Raw genomic sequence first — 18,053 nt, 5'->3', positions numbered from 1 at the left:
TTATCGCCTCCTTTAATATAACTGTATATATCCCTTCCACCCCATGTGCCTTTCTTATGTTTACCTTCAACAATTTCTCCTCCACTTTCCAATCAGTTATTACAAAATCATCTAGTTCACTGCCAGAGTTTAGTTCACCTCTGGCATTCCCCTCGCTGAATAACTCCTCATGTGTGAATGTCGATGCAAAATACTCATTTCGTTTGCTAGCCACCTGAGCAGTATCATCAACAGTTCAACCATCGATATCAATCGGACCAATCTGATTCATCCCCTTCCTTCTAGAGTTTAAATAAGTAAAGAACTCTTTGCTGTTTTTCTTTGCACCCCTTGCCAAAGATTTCTCGTAATCTGCCTTCGCCTGCGTAACCTCCTTTGTAACTTGGTTACAGATCAACTTGTATCTATCATAGGCTTCTGTGTCATGTGTTAATTTGTATGTATCCCATGCATTTTTCTTCTCTGCCATATGCCTCATTAGTTCATCTGACATCCATTTTGGCCTAAACCTTGAACAATATTTCTTAGTTGGTATGTAAAGCCTAGTAGCTTCCAAGATAATTTCTTTGAATGCTTCCCGTTTTGAATTTGCTGTTGGTAACATCATCAGTTGGTCCCACTGTATAGAATTTAAATACTGTCTCATTCCATCGTAGTCGCCTTTACGAACGCAAAAACCCTTTCCTTTACCCCTGACGGTAGTTACCTCTTTGAGTAAATCCCACTGCAGCACACTGTGATCGCTGCCACCAAGTGGTTCCTCTATCTGCAGATTCTTAATGCATGAAGAATCACTACTGATAACCAGATCAAGAGTATTACTCCCTCTAGTTGCCTCCCGAACATGCTGATGTAGAAAACAATCATCCAATAAATCCACAAAAGCCTTGCTAGTGTGTGAGTGACCAGCCCCCAAATTCCATTGAATATCTGGGAAATTAAAATCCCCCATTATAAGACTCTCTGATTTACTGGCCCACTCTATTTCCCTGTACAGTTTTTATTATACTCGTCAGAGTCGTAAGGCATAAAGAAAACTAGATATCGTAATATGAAGCGATCAATTAGCAATCTGTTAGCTTATTATAGTATTATTAATTAATCATACTTGTGTGTACACCAATGCTAGGAGTTTGGTAAATAAATGTAATGAATTTGAGGTGTTGGTCAAAACATCGAATGCAGATATTGTTGTGGTATCAGAGACATGGTGTCACGAAGATATAAACAGTGAAGAATTGGAATTTGGGGAGTACAATGTGTACAAAAAGGATAGACAGGACAGGAAGGGAGGAGAGTGTGTGGTGTTACTTAAGAAACACATAAAGTCTAAGGAAGGACATCCAATTGATGTTGGTGGACAATGCAAGGTTGAGTCTGTTTGGTGTGATATAAGCACTGGGAAAGGAAAAATGAGAGTAGGTGTGTGTTACAGGCCTAATGAATCTGATGAGTATAATGAGCAATTGTGCAGAGAAATATAGTGGGCAAGTAAATCAGAATGTCTTATATTGGGGGAATTATATAATCCCATTATATAAGGCTTATGTTATTTATATAATTATATAAGGCTTATGGAATTATATAATCCCATTATATAAGGCTTATGTTAGACCACACTTGGAATACTGTGTTCAAGTATGGAGACCGCACCTGAAGAAAGATATCGAGCTTCTTGAAAGGGTGCAAAGAAGGGAAACTCGCCTGGTGAGATCGGCAAAAGGGCGTCCTTATGAAGAAAGACTTCGAATATGTGGGTTGCAGAGTTTGGAAACTAGACACCTTAGAGGAGATTTGATTGAGGTGTTTAAGGCTCTGAGAGGCTTCGGTAAAATGAATGAGGACGAAATTTTCAAGATTATAAATGATGCTAGAACTAGGGGACGTAAATTCAAGTTACGGGGGGAAATGTTTAGATTGGACTGCAGGAAGTTCTATTTTAGCCAGCGAGTTATAAATTACTGGAATAAGTTGCCTTCATTGGTGGTAGAGGCCGACAGTTTGGGGAAATTCAAAGGTCACCTGGATAGTACTTTCGGGTAAGGGAAGCGCATAGGATGTTAGGTTTAATTTCCTTTTTATTTATTTTTTATTTTATTATTTTTTTATTTATTAATTATTATTATTTATTTTAGTTATTTATCATTGTTTTTTTCGGATTTTTTTTGATTTGTAAAGGTGACTACAGGGGTCTCAGACAATTTTTAATTCTGTACAGTGGGATCAACTGGTGATGTTACCAACGTTGAATTCTAAATGGGAAGCCTTCAGGGACTTAATTTTGGAGGCTACGAGGCTTTTCATTCCAAATAAGAAATACTGTTCAAAGTTTAGGCCGAAATGAATATCAGATGAATTAATGAGGCTGGTGGCAGAAAAGAAAAATGTATGGGATGCATATAAAGTACCAGATGAGACAGACGCCTATGGCAGATATACACTAGTTTGTAATCAATTCACAAAGGAGGTAGTAGTAGTAGTAGTGGCATGTGATGCAAGAAAGCAAGTGTATGAGTTTATACAGCATCCGCCAAAAAAAAAAAAAAAAAAATTACAAAACAATTTGCTCTAACTGTTTGTCCAGTTCCTCCTTAAATTTATTTAAGGTTCGTGATCCGAACAAGTAAAAGAATCCCATCAGAATTCAGTGTGCTCAACCCATTCAAGGTCTTATACACCTCAATCAGATCACCTCGCAGGTACCTAGTCTCCAGCCGCTGCAATTTGCAGAACTTAACAATCTCTTGGTAAGAGCAAGAGAGAGAGAGACAGAGGCTTAAATTCCTTTGTTCCCCTCACCAAATCTTGTTGCCCTTCTTTGTACACGCTCAAGCAAATCTCCATCCTTCCTAAAATGAGGAAGCCTCCAGACCTGTACGCAGTACTCAAGGCGTGGCCTGACTTTTGCCTTATTCAGACGGACACTCACCTTCTTTTCCCCTGCTAGCAAAATTCCTATATATCATTGATAAAACCCCATGACCTGCCCTGGAAGCCTGTCTGCATTGCTCAGAAAACTTCATATCTGACTGCACAATTACGCCCAGGTTTTTTCATTTTTTACCTCCTTAAGTGTAGTACCACACAGTTGGTACGTTTCTCTGGGGTTACTTCCACCCATACACAGTACTTTGAATTTGTCAATGTTAAACTTCACTTGCCACTTCTCAGCCCATTACGAGAAATCTTTGGCAAAGGATGCAAAGAAAACCAGCAAAGAGTTCTTTACTTAGGTAAACTCTAGAAAAAAAGGGGATGAATCAGATTGGACTACTTAACATAGATGGGTTGACTATTGTAACCATGGTCATGTAGGTAACAAACTGAATGAATATTTTGCATCTACATTCACACATGAGGATTTATTCAATGAGGGTTGTGCCACAAGTTTATCAAACTAACAGAGAGCTAAGTGATTTTGTAATAACTGATAGCAAAGTGGATGAGAAATTGTTGAAGTTAAATATAAAAAAGGCACCTGGGGTGAACGGGATCTATCCAGTTACATTAAAGGAAACAGAAAGGAAGTAAACAATCCCTTAGTTATAATTATGAGAGCTTCCTTGAACTCAAAAGAAGTTCCAATGGATTGGAGGTGTTCAAATGTATCACCAATTCACAAACGGGGTTCAAAAGGTGACACAAATAACTATAGATCTGATAGTGTAACTTTTATTCCGGGGAAAATAATGGAATCACTTGTTAAACAAGCATTGCAGGATCATCTAGACAAGACTGCAGTAATAGTTAAGACATGGCATGGGTTTGTCAAAAAGGGAGGTCTTGTCTGATCAATATGATTGGATACTATGATGTGGTCACAAAGGAACTGAATGTCAAAAATAATTTTAATATCATATACTTCGATTTCAGGAAAGCTTTTGGTAGTGTTGCATATGGAAGACTGCTGTTCAAATTGGAGAGATATGGAATTAATGGTAAGTTGCTACAATTCATAAAGGGATGGTTGAGTGGGAGACGACAGAGAGTGGTAATCAATAGGCACTGCTCTTCGTGGACAAATGTTATTAGTAGGGTTCTCCAGGGTTCGGTGTTTGGCCAATTGTTGTTTTGTATATTTATCAATGATATTCATGAGAGTATATCAGGTTTAATGTCCAAGTTTGCAGATGATATAAAGGTTGGCAGGGTTGTTAACGACAGTAAAGGCAGTATGCTACTCCAACTGGATGTAGATAAGTTGGGCAAATGGGCTGAAAAATGGCAACTAAAGTTTAACATTGACAAATGCAAAGTACTGCATATGGGTAGCAATAAAGACAAGACTGCAATTTGACCGAAGAGAAACGTACTAACTGTGTGGTAGTACACAGGGAAATGGAAAGTGAATAAGACCTGGGAGTGATTCAGCAGTCAAATATGAAGTTCGCTGAGTAGTGCAGACGGCCTGTCAATGATATATAGGAATTTTGCTAGCTGGGATAGTGAGATGATTATCCCGTTATACAAGGCAATGATTAGGCCACTCCTTGAGTACTGTGTACAGGTCTAGAGGCCTCATTTTAGGAAAGATGTTGTAGAGTTGCTAGAATGAATACAAAGAAGGGCAAGAAAGAGATGCTCTTATCAAGGCTTAAGTTCTGCTAATTGCAGCGCCTGGAGATTAGGCACATGCTAGCTGATCTGATTGAGATGTATAAGACCTTGGATGGATTGAGCAAGTTGAATGCTGATGGGATTCTTCCTCTTGCTCAGATTAAGAACCTGAGAGGGTACAGTTTCAAATTGAGAAAAGACAGTTGTAGAATAGATGTGCCGAAATTTGCCTTTAGTCAGCGGGTAGTTGATTGGTGGAACAGGCTTCCATCTTTTGTTGTGGAAGTTGATAGTTTAAATAAATTAAAGGCTCAGCTGGACAGGCATTTGGAACGAATTGAACGGGAGGTTTTTTTTTTTTTTTTTTTTTTTGGCTGATGCTGCATAAGCTTGCTTTCCTGCATCATATGCCTCTACTAATGCTAATGCTGCTGGCTAAAGAAAATTTCCACACATCTATTCTGCAACTGTCTTTCCTCAATTTGAATTTATGCCCCCTAAGGAAGCATTGAGCCTGTTCAACCCATTCAAGGCCTTACACACCTCAATCAGATTACCTTGCGGTTGTGTAGCCTCCAGTCGCTGGAATTTGCAGAACTTGGACCTTTCTTGGTAAGAGCACTCCTTTGTACTCCACATCAATCTTGTTGCTCTTCTTTGTATACTCCTTCTAGCAACTCTACATCCTTCCTAAAATGTGGCCTCCTGACCTGTATACAGTACTCAATGCGTGGCCTGATAATTGCCTTATACAAAGGGATATCGCCTCCTTATCCATGCTATCAAAATTGCTGTATATCATTAACAAAACCCCATAAGCTGCTCTGGCAGCCTGTTTGTACTGCTCAGAAAATTTCATATCCGACTTCCCAATAACACGGTAGTATTTTTCATTTTTACTACTCTGAGTGTAGTACCTTACAGTTGGTATATTTCACTGGGGTTACTTCTACTCATATGCAATACTTTGCATTTGTCAATGTTAAACATCTGTTACCATTTCTCAGCCCATCTTCCGAACTTTTTTAGATCCTGCTCCAGTACCATATTATCAGTATCGTCATTAACAACCTTGCCAATCTTTGTATCATCTGCAAACTTGGACATTAAGCCTAATATACCTTCATCAATATCACTAATAAATATAGATAACACGGGCCCAACAGTGAACCCTGAGCAAACCATTTCCATTCTCTGTCCTATGCCACTCAACCATCCTTTTGTCCATAGCAGCAATTTGCCCTTATTGCCATATTGCTCTAATTTGTACATATAGTCTTCCACATGAAACAGCATCAAAATCTTTCCTGAAATCCAAGTCGATGATTTAAAAATTATTTTTTGCATCCAGTTCTTTTGTGACCACATAGTAGTATCCAATGAAATTGGTCAGACAAGACTTCCCCTTAACAAATTCACGCAGTGACTGAATTATTACTGCATTCTTCTATACATGTTCCTGCAATTATTCTTTAACAGGTGGCTCCATTACTTTCCCTAGAACAGTACTTAAAGTAACAGTCTGTAATTACTCGTGTGAATCTTTGTCCCCATTTGTGAATTGGGGAAACGGTTGTACAGTCCGTGGGGACTTCCTCTGAGTCCGAGGATGTTTTCGTAATTAAGGCTATGTTTTGTTTACTTCCTTTTCTGCCTCCTTAATATAAATGGATAGATCCCATCCATCCCAGGTGCCTTTCTCATGTTTAACTTCAAAACTTTCTCGTACACTTTGCTCTCAGTTATTAAAAAATGACTTCGCTCCCAGTTGGAGTCTTGTAGGCTAATACTCAAGATTTCTAAGAGGTACAAGCTAAAGATTATAATGATTTATGCACCAACATCGAGCCATGATGATGAAGAGGTTGAAGAAATGTACACCGAAATTGAGAGTCTTCTAGATGAGCAGAAAACCCACTACACTATTATTATGGGGGACTTCAATGCTAAGGTTGGAAAAAGGCAAAACAGAAACTATAGGAAATTTTGGAATTGCTGAAAGCAATAAAAGAGGTGAAAGACTTGTGGAATTTGCAGAATCTCAAGGAATGTCAGTAATGAACACTTTTTTCAAGAAAAGGGTGAACAGAAAGTGGACATGGAAGAGTCCAAATGGATTATCAACTAATGAAATCGACTTCATCCTCACTAACAGAAGATATATTGTGAATGATGTTACCGTCCTGAATAAGGTAAATGTTGGAAGTGATCACAGAATGGTAAGATGTGCACTTGATATAGATGTAGGAAAGGAAAGGAAAAAACTGACTCGAGTAAATAATACAAAGGTCTTTGAGATAACAGAGGAGGAGAAAAAGCAGTATGTACTGGAACTTAAAAACAAGTTTGAGCTTCTGCTCAGGACCGAGATATCAACGAGGAATATTACAACTTTCTGAAAGTGATAAAGCGCAAGAAACCTATAGGAAAAAAGAAATCCAAAGAAGAAAATATTAGTCAAGAAACACTTGTCATGATGAACCGAAGACGACAAATGAAGAGTAAGAAAAACACTGGCAACGAGAAAATTGAGTATACTGAGTTATGCAAAGCCATTAGAAAGAGACTCAGAGAGGACATAAGAAGATTTAACACAAGAAAAGTAGAACAAGCATTAAGGGAAAACAAAGGATTTAAATCAGCAGCCATGAGCAGTAATACAGAAAGACAAATGATACTGAAACTGAAGAATAGCGATGGTGTACTTATAAACAGCAGAGAAGGCATAATTCAAATAGCAGAAGACTACTATAGAGAATTATACAAGGAGCGAGGGAATGATACCAGCAGTGGGGAAGATGGATTGCAAAGTAGCAACACACACGACATACCCGATATTCTTCCTGATGAGGTAGAACATGCATTGAACAAATTGAAGAATCAGAAAGCCCCTGGGGAAGACGAAGTTACTGTAGAGTTGTTAAAATTGGGAGGAAGAGACATAACACAAAAACTGGCAAGGCTCTTCACAAAGTGCATTAGAAAAGGTGTGACGCCTAAGCAGTGGAATAATGCAATCATAGTTTTGCTGCATAAGAAAGGAGATAAATCAGAAATTGGAAATTATAGACCAATTAGCTTGTTATCCCACATCTACAAGTTGTTCACAAGGGTCATTACTAACAGATTAGAAAGAATACTTGATGAGAATCAACCGAAAGAGCAAGCTGGCTTTAGGACAGGATTCTCAACTATGGATCACCTTCATGTAATATGACAGCTAATGGAGAAAGCAAATGAATATAAAACACCATTATGCCTGGCATTTGTGGATTATGAAAAGGCATTTGACTCCATACAGCATAAGGCAATGTTTCGGGCACTGGAAAGACAAGGCATTGATACCCCATATATTATGATTTTGAAGGAAATAAAATAGAGTACTACCTCCTTTATTAGACTAGACAAAGATAGTAGCAAATTTAAAATCGAGAAAGGAGTTCGACAAGGAGACACAATATCTCCGAAGCTGTTTACTGCTACCCTTGAGGAAGCTTTCAGAAGATTAGACTGGTCGCAGAAAGGAGTCAATGTGAACTGAGAGTACCGAAACCATTTACGATTTGCAGATGACATTGTGGTCATAAGCCACGATCCCAAAGAATTAGAGGAAAATCTTAATCAGTTATGCACAGTTAGTAAGGATTTTGGACTAAAGATGAATATGGCTAAAACAAAAGTAATGATGAACAAGTATGCCACGGAAAGGGAAATAATGATTGAAGGAGCAGTAATTGAAAAGGTGGAGTCATATACTTATCTGGGACAAGTTATTAGCTGTAATAATGATAAATGGCTGGAAGTCAAGAGAAGAATAAATTTTGGATGGATAGCATTCAGGAAATATAGTCACATACTGAAGAGCAATATCCCAGTTTGTCTGAAACGTAAAATAATGAATCAATGTATACTCCCCACCATGACTTATGGAAGTGAAACTTGGGCACTCACCAAAAGAATGGAAGAGAAGCTGAGAACTACACAGCGAAGAATGGAACGAATTATATTGGGAATCAGACTGTTAGATAAGAAGAGAAACACATGGATTAGGCAGCAAACTCAAGTAAGAAATATTGTTCAAGGTTTAGGCCTAAATGGTTGTCACATGAACTAATGAGACATGTGGCAGAGAAGAAAAATGCATGGGATACATACAAATTAATGGGTGACATGGAAGCCTATGATAGATATAAGTTGGTCTGTAACCAAGTCACAAAGGAGATTAGGCAGGCAAAGGCAGACTATGAAAAATCCTTGGCAAAGGATGCAAAGAAAAACAGAAAAGAGTTCTTTACATACTTGAACTCGAAAAGGAAAGGGATGAATCAGATTGGTCCACTGGATATTGATGGTTCAACAGTTGAGGATCCTGCTCAGGTGGCTAACAATCTAAACGAGTATTTTGCATCTACATTCACGCATGAGGAGTTATTCAGGAAGGAGAATGATGTAGGTAAAGTAAACATTGGCAGTGAGCTGGATGATTTTGTAATAACTGAGAGGAAAGTGGAGGAGAGATTGTTGAGGATAAACATAAAAAAGGCACCTGGGGTGGATGGGATCTATCCAGTTATATTAAAGGAGGCAGCAAAGGAAGTATGCAAACCCCTAGCCATAATTATGAGAGCTTCTTTGGACTCAGGGGAGGTACCCATAGACTGGAGATGTGCAAATGTAACCCCAATTCACAAAGGAGGATCAAAGGCTGACACAAGTAATTATAGACCTGTTGGTTTAACTTCTGTCCCAGGTAAATTAATGGAGGCACTGGTTAAAGAAGCACTGCAGGATCATCTAGACAAGAATTCAGTTATAGCTCAGACGCAGCATGGTTTTGTTAAGGGCAGGTCTTGCCTGACCAATTTGATTGGATACTATGATGTAGTCACAAAAGAACTGGATGCAGGGAATAACTTTGATATTATATATTTGGATCTTAGAAAGGCTTTTGATACTGTTGCACATGGAAGACTGCTGCACAAATTGGAGCAGTGTGGCATTGGAGGCAAATTGCTGCTATGGATAAGGGGATGGTTGAGTGGCAGAAGACAGAGAGTGGTAATCAATGGACACTGCTCAACGTGGACTAATGTTATTAGTGGAGTTCCTCAAGGTTCAGTGTTGGGTCCGTTGTTGTTTTCGGTGTTTATGAATGATATTGATGATGGGATATCAAGTTTAATGTCCAAGTTTGCAGATGATACAAAGGTTGGCAGGGTCGTTAAGGACAATACTGACGCTATGCTGCTGCAACAGGATCTGGAAAGGTTGAACAGATGGGCTGAGAGGTGGCAAATGAGGTTTAACATCGACAAATGTAAAGTGCTGCATATGGGAAACAGTAACCCCAGAGCAACGTATCAACTCTGCGGTACTACACTGACAGTGGTGGAGAATGAAAAGGACCTGGGGGTAATTGTGCAGGCAGATATGAAGTTCTCTGAGCAGTGCAGACGAGCTGCAAGAGTAGCTCATGGTGTCTTGTCAATGATATACAGGAATTTTTCTAGCAGGGATAAGGAGGTGATTATTCCCTTGTATAAGGCAATGGTAAGGCCACATCTTGAGTACTGTATACAGGTCTGGAGGCCTCATTTCAAGAAGGATGTAGAGCTGCTGGAACGGGTACAGAGAAGGGCAACAAGATTAGTAAATGGAACAAAGGGTTGCTCTTACGAAGAAAGGCTTAAATTTTGCAAATTACAGAGTTTGGAGACTAGGCACCGGCGAGGTGATCTGATAGAGGTGTATAAGGCTTTGAATGGTTTGAGCATGCTCAATGCCAATGGGATTCTTCATCTTTCTCAGAATAATCACCTCAGAGGGCATAAATTCAAACTGAGGAAGGACGGATGTCGGATAGATGTGCGGAAATTTGCCTTTGGCCAGCGGGTGGTTGGTTGCTGGAACCGACTTCCATCACTTGTTGTTGAAGTTGATAGCCTAAACAAATTTAAAGCTCAACTGGACAGGTATTTCGAACGAACGGAGGGGTGAAATGGGAGTGGGTTTTTTTTTTTTTTTTTTTTGGCTGATGCTGAATAAGCTTGCTTTCTTGCATCATATGCTTCTGCTAATGCTAATGCTAATGCTAATGCTAATGCTAAGGGACATTCTTATCAAAAGTAAAGAACTAAAATGGTCTTCGGCAGGACACATAGCTCGAAGACATGATGACAGATGGACTAAGAAAATAACAGAATGGTACCCAAGAGGAGCTAGAAGAAAACCTGGAAGACAAAGGCGGAGATGGATAGATGAAATTCATGAGTTTTTGGATAGTAAATGGATGGCCAGTGCTCAAAACAGAAGGAACTGGAAAGTTGCTGGAGAGGCCTTCATCCTGCAGTGGATTGAAAATGGCTGATGATGATGAAGCTTCTGGCCTCCAGTTCCCTAGAGAACTGAAATTCAAGAGTGAATGAGCATTGGTCCGATCACCCTGTTTAAAAAATACAGGTCGGAATCCGTCCAGATGAAATGAATTTTCATGGACTCTTTCATATTGTGGCCGAGTTACGGTACAGCAAGAGGTGAGCTCGGTTTTATCCTCCCGAAATTCGCGTTTTTCACCCAGATGAGGCTGTTACTTTGAACAGACTACTTGCCCACAGTCGTGGAAGTAATTTTTCAGCTGACATTGCGTAATGTCACACGTTAAAATTAAATACATTTCTCCTTAGGAAGTTACGCTGTTTATTTCAGGAATAAGGCTAAAGCAACTCGTCATGAGTTCCTTCAAGCATGAGATGGATGTGTTTTGTAGCCGACTTAGTTGCCTCTTTTGGCTACGTGTAAAATTTTTTTCCCTATGTGCATTAATACCCGGTATTCACTCTACATTATTTTCTTTTTTTCGTTCTAATAAAAACACTTCTGTCGCTTTAATTTACAGGTTCCTGCTGTAAAGTTAAAAGGCTGGGAAGATGCGAAATCGGAATCTTTTTATGCACGAGACAACATTGCTACCTTCGTGAAGTGGTGTCAACAGTTTGGAGTTCATGAAGCCGTCCTTTTTGAGTCTGAGGGTCTAGGTAAGGATTTCTAAGCTTATGTTTATGCCAACGGAATCACTGTACCAGTAGCAGGGGAACATAAGTATTTGACATTATTATTACTGCCCATATTAATATGCAGGTCATGTGATGCGTACACCACTTTTAAGAAAATAATTTTTCATACCTCTCAAAAATGGTCTGCTCATCAAATTTTAGAATTTTTAAGATGGCATCAAACATATCTTTTAAGAATTGAATTTTATAGAAAAAAAGGTTAATCTTTGAAAAATAATAAGGATAAGACGATTCAACATTTCTCAGTTTTGTTTTTCAGTTCATCACAGCCAGGCCAGGACGGTTATTCTTTGTCTTCTGGAAGTGGCCAGAATTGCAAACAAATATGGTATCGATCCACCGGGGCCCATAATTCAAGACTTCGAAGATAACGAAGATAATTACTCCACTGACTCCGATTATGATTCTGCTTCGTCTCCATCTCCCTGTATCCAGTTACGAGCAAGATCTGCTTCCTTAAGCAGAATGGGAAGTCCTACCGGTACCCTAACTAGAAATGTCAGCCAGGCCAGCCGATGCAGTACACCACCTTCCATCCGTAGAAAGCTTACCGCCTTGGACAACAGAGTAAGTTTCCGCGATTATGTATATATTCTTTAAATTTGGGTGTATTTTTAGTTCCATAAATTTTATGGAGAAGAGTTTACAGCCGAAGTGAAGAAAAGAATCGGCTGTTTTTAATTATACCTTTACGGGAAAGTCCATTGTATAAAAGTGGATAATCCGAGCCATCACTGAACTGCCAGATCGCTGCTGTTTTGTGGTCAGTCTGGGACAACCGTTGTGTTGAACTATTTTTAGTTGATCCGTTTCCGCAATACTGGCTACGGCACCAACTGACCAAGACTAACTAGCCGGGTGGTCAAGAGGTTGAGAAATTAGCTGGCTTGGAGTACGAAATTTCTTTGAATGAAAGGTCTATAAAAAGCTGAAAAGATCTGACAATGCACCTGTGTGCAATTACACGCATTACACTCCAGTAACAAAATAATTTACTACAGTGACATGTCGGTACAACGCACGTCAGTGTAAAGAAATCACCGTCCATCTCCTGCCACTTCGTATCTTCATGTAAAATTTCGTTTTAACGAACATATTGTAACGCAAATATCAGTTTCACGTTCATAAAATTGTCGACATAAATCTGAAAAATACAGCCATTACAACGAACTGTGAAAATAAAATCCTTAAATAATACGGAGTACATTTTTGGATCTTTAATATCTGGCAATGCTGGAATGGGTCGGTAAATGGAGTGTACACCGCAATTGGAGCATTTAATTGCCTGCTCGAGACTAGTGACTTTTGAACTGTCTATGGTCTTGAACTGTCTTGCTAAGGTTTTTCCACCAGATACTTGGTTCCCCTTGGGTTTTTTGAAATATACCAGAGAGGGCGCGCACACACACAATTTACGGGCTCGAGTTGGTTCTCGAGTCCTCAGTGATCAAGAGCGCTGCCACAAGAGCTTTCTGCTAAGTTTGTGGGCGTTGAATACCTACCAATTATAACAAGTCTGTCAACATAACAGACGATAACATTCAAGAAAATATAATGGTTTTCAATTTACATCAACCTGTTCTCGGTTTTAATAATTTATTTAGTTATCATTATTGTTAAGTCAGTTTGTTCCTTTATCCCTGTAAGCCCTCGACTAGAGGGTGCGTGGTATATTTCACATACACTATTTGAAAGTATTACATAAATGCTATGTAATAGTAGCAAAAGGGATGGTTCTGTTCTGAAGTAGACAGCTATACCTTTTTATTACTAACTCTCCCTTTTTTCTAAAGAGGACAGCTTAGTATTCCGACAATTTTCCAAGAGTTAATCATGCAGCAGCAAAAAAATCCACATTATTTGGATTATAAGAGGAGCATAGCCCAGGACCGTCAATGAGTATCAAAAACAGTTTATAATTTATAAACTATTGTTAATAGGTGGAAAACTAAAAACTATAAATGGTTGGTAAATTATAAACAACAGTGTACAGTTTATAAATTTTAGTAATAACCTAAAATTTCATAATATGCTATAGTAACAGTCACTAATTTGCATTTTGTATTTATTTTGAAAAACTTTCTCTTCGGAAAATTTTTCAAAATATCGGACAGAATTCTGTCCAGGGATATACAGGTCAACCCTGCTGGGGAGCCTCAAGTCTGCAGAACTGTTTCCGATGATGCAGTGAAAGTAATTTCAGGCAGGGGATTATGGTAATTGCTGAAAACGTGTTAGGTATGCAAAAGTAGAAGAAGAACTTTTTATTGCATACAAAAGGCACACGCCGTACACAATACCGTTCACGGCTACAAGCCAGGGGTTTACAGTAAAGGCTAATACAATGTAATAAACAAGGATGAGATAGGAGAAAAAAAAACAATATTATTGCTAATTATACAAGTGTAGATTTAAACACTGGAAAAAAATTGAAAAATTTACATATGAAAATATTTACACAACATGTTATCAAGTTAAATTCTTCAGGGAGCAGTCCTTTTACAGTGCTGGAGTCATCTGAGCAGGCGCAGAAAGTTGGAACACTGTGGTGATGGATCCATGGCAGTGATGGACAGGTCATTGGGAGCAGGTTCTAATGTCCTCTGACGGGGTCCTGAGAAGGAAGTCGATGGAGTAAGTTCTGCCTGTATTTTTTATCTAATGCGAACTTCTAGAGGTCGCCATCCAAGGATATATGTACTGCAGCATTTTCACAGGTAAGAACCGATTGGATAACTTTAACCGGTTTGGGGTGGCCTGGAGGACTGGATTGGCCCGAAGGCTTGGTACTAGGATTTTCCATCCGCAGTCAGCCCAGAGGTCTGGTTCCGAAATAATGCCAACCATCATTTTCACAGAAAAGACGAGTCTTCTCTCATGGATAATGGCAGGAAGACGTCTGATGTTTAGAGCTGCTGCCATCTGGGTGGTCCTTGGTGCAGGGTGAGTGAAGACGAAATTTCCATACGGCCCACTTGAATAGCCAAAATAGCAAAAGTAATACTACAGAAATATTAAGTAGGTATACTTGTCCTCGAATACGCATAATTTGCGACGGGCCAAGGTTAAAAGAGGAAAGTAAGAGAACAAATGACTCAATATGGCAAAAAATAGATGACCTTGATAAGTAGAGAGAGCTTACCTTTCAGCTTTATTCTTATATAAAGAAGGCTAGTGAGGCACCATGGTTAGGCTGGTTTATATGAAACAATGATGGTAATAGGTCGTGGATTGAAATAAAACTTGACTTCTTTGGAAGGCATTCAAAGATGTTACCGTGGGGCTGAGACCACCGAGCACATTATTTTTTTACCGTACGAATTATGCCGATTTTAGGCAAGAGGTGAGGGACGCGATAAGAGAAATGAAAATTTGACTTACCTTGTGGAAGATGAAGAGCATTTTAGAGTTTTTAGGAAGTTTGTTGTATTGAGTTTTTATTCGTAGTGTTATGAGAAAACCAAATAAAACTGGAATAAGTTTTATTTGGTTTACACCTTATTCGAGGTTTCAATGATTTTAATGTATATTGTGTAGTATTGAAAATTTGCACTCAGCGATCACTGAACTGGGACCAACCCATCTGTAATAGACTATGCCGCAAACCTCGCAGTATAAAGAGCCGAACAGCTTTGGACGCCAGAGCAGTACCAATTTGCATCAGGTCGTGCAAGTCAAAGTGATAAAGTAACAGTTATGGGACGTAGTAAAGATATCACGGAGTTTGAAAAGGGCATGATTGTGCGAGCGAGCTCGTCCGTTGTCGGAAACGGCACGTCTTGTTCGTCATAAAAATACGTATGGTCATAAATAGCTGAGCTAGGGTGTCTCTGAATGCACTAGATTCGTGAGGAGAGTCCTGCAACCCATTTATTTCTGTCATTTGCATGTTGATGTACGTGGAAATGCAAATGCAGTGGTGATGACAGAGATAAATGACAATGGATTGGAAATGACTTGTGTTGCCTCACGGCTAAAAATGGATCAGAGCACAACGAAACCGCGGTTCCCGGTTCATCATACGCATCCTTGTTATCATCGTGTGCATATATTGGATATAAGATATTTTACCAAAGAGTATCGCAGTTTGTAAATTTCTGACCTAAGTTGCATTCATCCATTTCCTGCTTATTTTCATAATATCCATTTAGAAACGTAATTCTATTTCCTTACTTATTTTGCAGATACAGTCAGTACAAAAATTTTGATTAACATAACGTTCATTAAGATAAGATACTTCTTTTAAATTTCATGTATAAGATAGAGGAAAGACTGCATTTAATGTCTATCACTAGACCCAAAATAAAACCCATTTTGAACAATGTGAAAAAAAAAAAAAAAAAAATGATCAGCCTTGAAATAGTTCCACCTAGAAGGGGTATATGCTTTGAGTTAAAACTAAATGGGATAATCAAAACGGGCTAAAAATTATCAAGTTTGTGCATTAATTCAACGTTATTTACTTTTAAAAAAGTGCGATGCACATAAATTATGGGTATGGCCGCCATGAACAAGTAAAGTATCTAACATTTAGTATCTAACGGCACCAGGGGGTTCCCCCATCTCCGCGTTGCTTTCATTGTGGGTGTACTAGTTCGCTGAGAAGGCCAGAGATTTAAAGGTGTGTGAGTAATGGACATGAACAGCGATAAAAGCATCAAACATCACTCAGGAATTCGAAAGGGTGGAACTTTCTGGAAAATAGCAGTTGTAATGGATTGTCAGAAGCACCAGTCTTAAGGACAGTTTTAGCATTTCTTACGATCAATAATGACCAGAAGCAAATGGCTATTGTAACTGATAGCTACTTGTACCATGATTCTGGATTTGGCCTCGCACTCCCACGCTGCTCCCCGATATAGGCTGGATTACCTTTGTATCCGTATTTTCTCCAGATGTGGAAGCCTTATTTTTTCCTTATTTATTAGTATTAACAAAACAACAAGGGGCCCTAGCCAGAAACTGGCAAATCCGCTATGTACATACATAGATATATATACAATGATATAATCGTGTTAATTACAATGTTATAAGTGTAATGAACATGTAACATGTTCACACAGCAAATCATATCACGCAACTAATCAGAAGTATTACTTGTGGTCCAGGAACCAGAAGACAGCAGTCTTTTTCTGTCCTAGGAAGAACGAAAACCGCACCCACTGGAGGCAGTGCTATACCAATGGGTGTTAGCTAATCCTGTATCCACAGCTGCCCAAACTGGGGTACCAGCTTAAAAAAAAAAAAAAAAAGTAGATGGCAGGCGATATCAGTTTTAAGAAATATCGATAGACATTGCAGGTGTTGGTTTGGTTCCTTGTTGTTGATAAACTTGAGAAGTGTTGCTTTTTGGGAGCCATTGGTTGCCTTTGAGCCACCAAAGAGAAATTATATATCCCAAACAGAAATTATTTTCCAGTAAAGACATATACCATTCTATTATCAAAGTTGCTCACTGCACTACTGCAGACGCTGACAGATAGTAGAACAGTTTCTCTGGTTGATGTCATTCTAAACGTGTTTCCGCAGTGAGGCCACAAAGAGGGATGTTATAATGATAAAAAGTAAAATCTACCATATTGGGGCCAATCCGTTTAGTGCCGCTGGTCGGCAGATCCTCTGAGCACCCTATTTTGATTTTCTGATGGAAAAGGAGTCTTAGCGACTTGTCTAAGTACCTTCCTGGAGCTAGTTTCCAACAGCATTCCACCATCACGACCAACACACAGCGATTTACCACGGTGACCATCCAGCTTCTGCCAACCAAACGATCTTATCCCTTTCAAAGTCTGCCAATTATACATAAAATCGCCCAGCACGTTAAAGTAAATGCACACTGTTATACGACCACTTTCAGTTTTGCTTACTAATGTTTCAGTTTTTACAGCTCAATGAGATTTCTATACCAGGTTGGTAACAGACATTGGACATTATATACTGCACTGATCAGCTTGAAATGCTAATAGTTTACGTTCATATACAGAGTAATTCTACAGGCAAATCCATCTATTCCTTCTAGGTGGCACAATTTCAATGTTGAACAATGCTTAACCGAGGCGCTGCTTTGTGTTGTGAGTTAACTGAAATTATCAAATATAATTTCAGTTAACTATCTGAAAAATAGTTATCTGAAAAATATATTTTTAGGTTATTGAAATAGCAAGTGGTGTTTGGAAAGACTTGTCGAAGATTACGAGGATTGGAGATGGCCGTTACTGTATTGCAGGGAAGTCTGTTTATCTTCGAGTAAGTTTATTTTACCAAGTCATAAAAATGTTATTTAAAAAATTCATTTAATTTTCAATTTAAAAATTGAAACTTTTACCCCTTTCTGTTATAAAGCAATTAATGTGCCAATATACTTTCTATCAACCAAAAAAAAAAAAAAAAAAAATGGTAATTCAACCTCAAAATGACAGGTAA

The 18,053-nt window shown here is 38.8% G+C and overlaps 1 protein-coding gene across 1 annotated transcript in view; it reads left to right on the top strand.

The window, feature by feature from the left end:
• The window catches only part of LOC150083785 (growth arrest-specific protein 2-like), a 55,084-nt gene that overhangs the window by 17,386 nt on the left and 19,645 nt on the right, over positions 1 to 18,053 (top strand). Inside the window, exons 2-4 of the mRNA XM_090374879.1 lie at positions 11,453 to 11,591; positions 11,890 to 12,197; positions 17,778 to 17,876. Coding sequence (XP_090231005.1) covers positions 11,453 to 11,591; positions 11,890 to 12,197; positions 17,778 to 17,876 — 546 coding nt within the window. The remainder of the gene's footprint in view (positions 1 to 11,452; positions 11,592 to 11,889; positions 12,198 to 17,777; positions 17,877 to 18,053) is intronic.

Source organism: Mastigoproctus giganteus, chromosome 6 (assembly GCF_048544385.1).
Source record: "Mastigoproctus giganteus isolate SK-2022 chromosome 6, ASM4854438v1, whole genome shotgun sequence".
NCBI classification, from domain to species: Eukaryota; Metazoa; Arthropoda; class Arachnida; order Uropygi; family Thelyphonidae; genus Mastigoproctus; species Mastigoproctus giganteus.
Note: the sequence above shows the minus strand (reverse complement) of the source record. Positions and strands in the feature narration are given on the sequence as shown.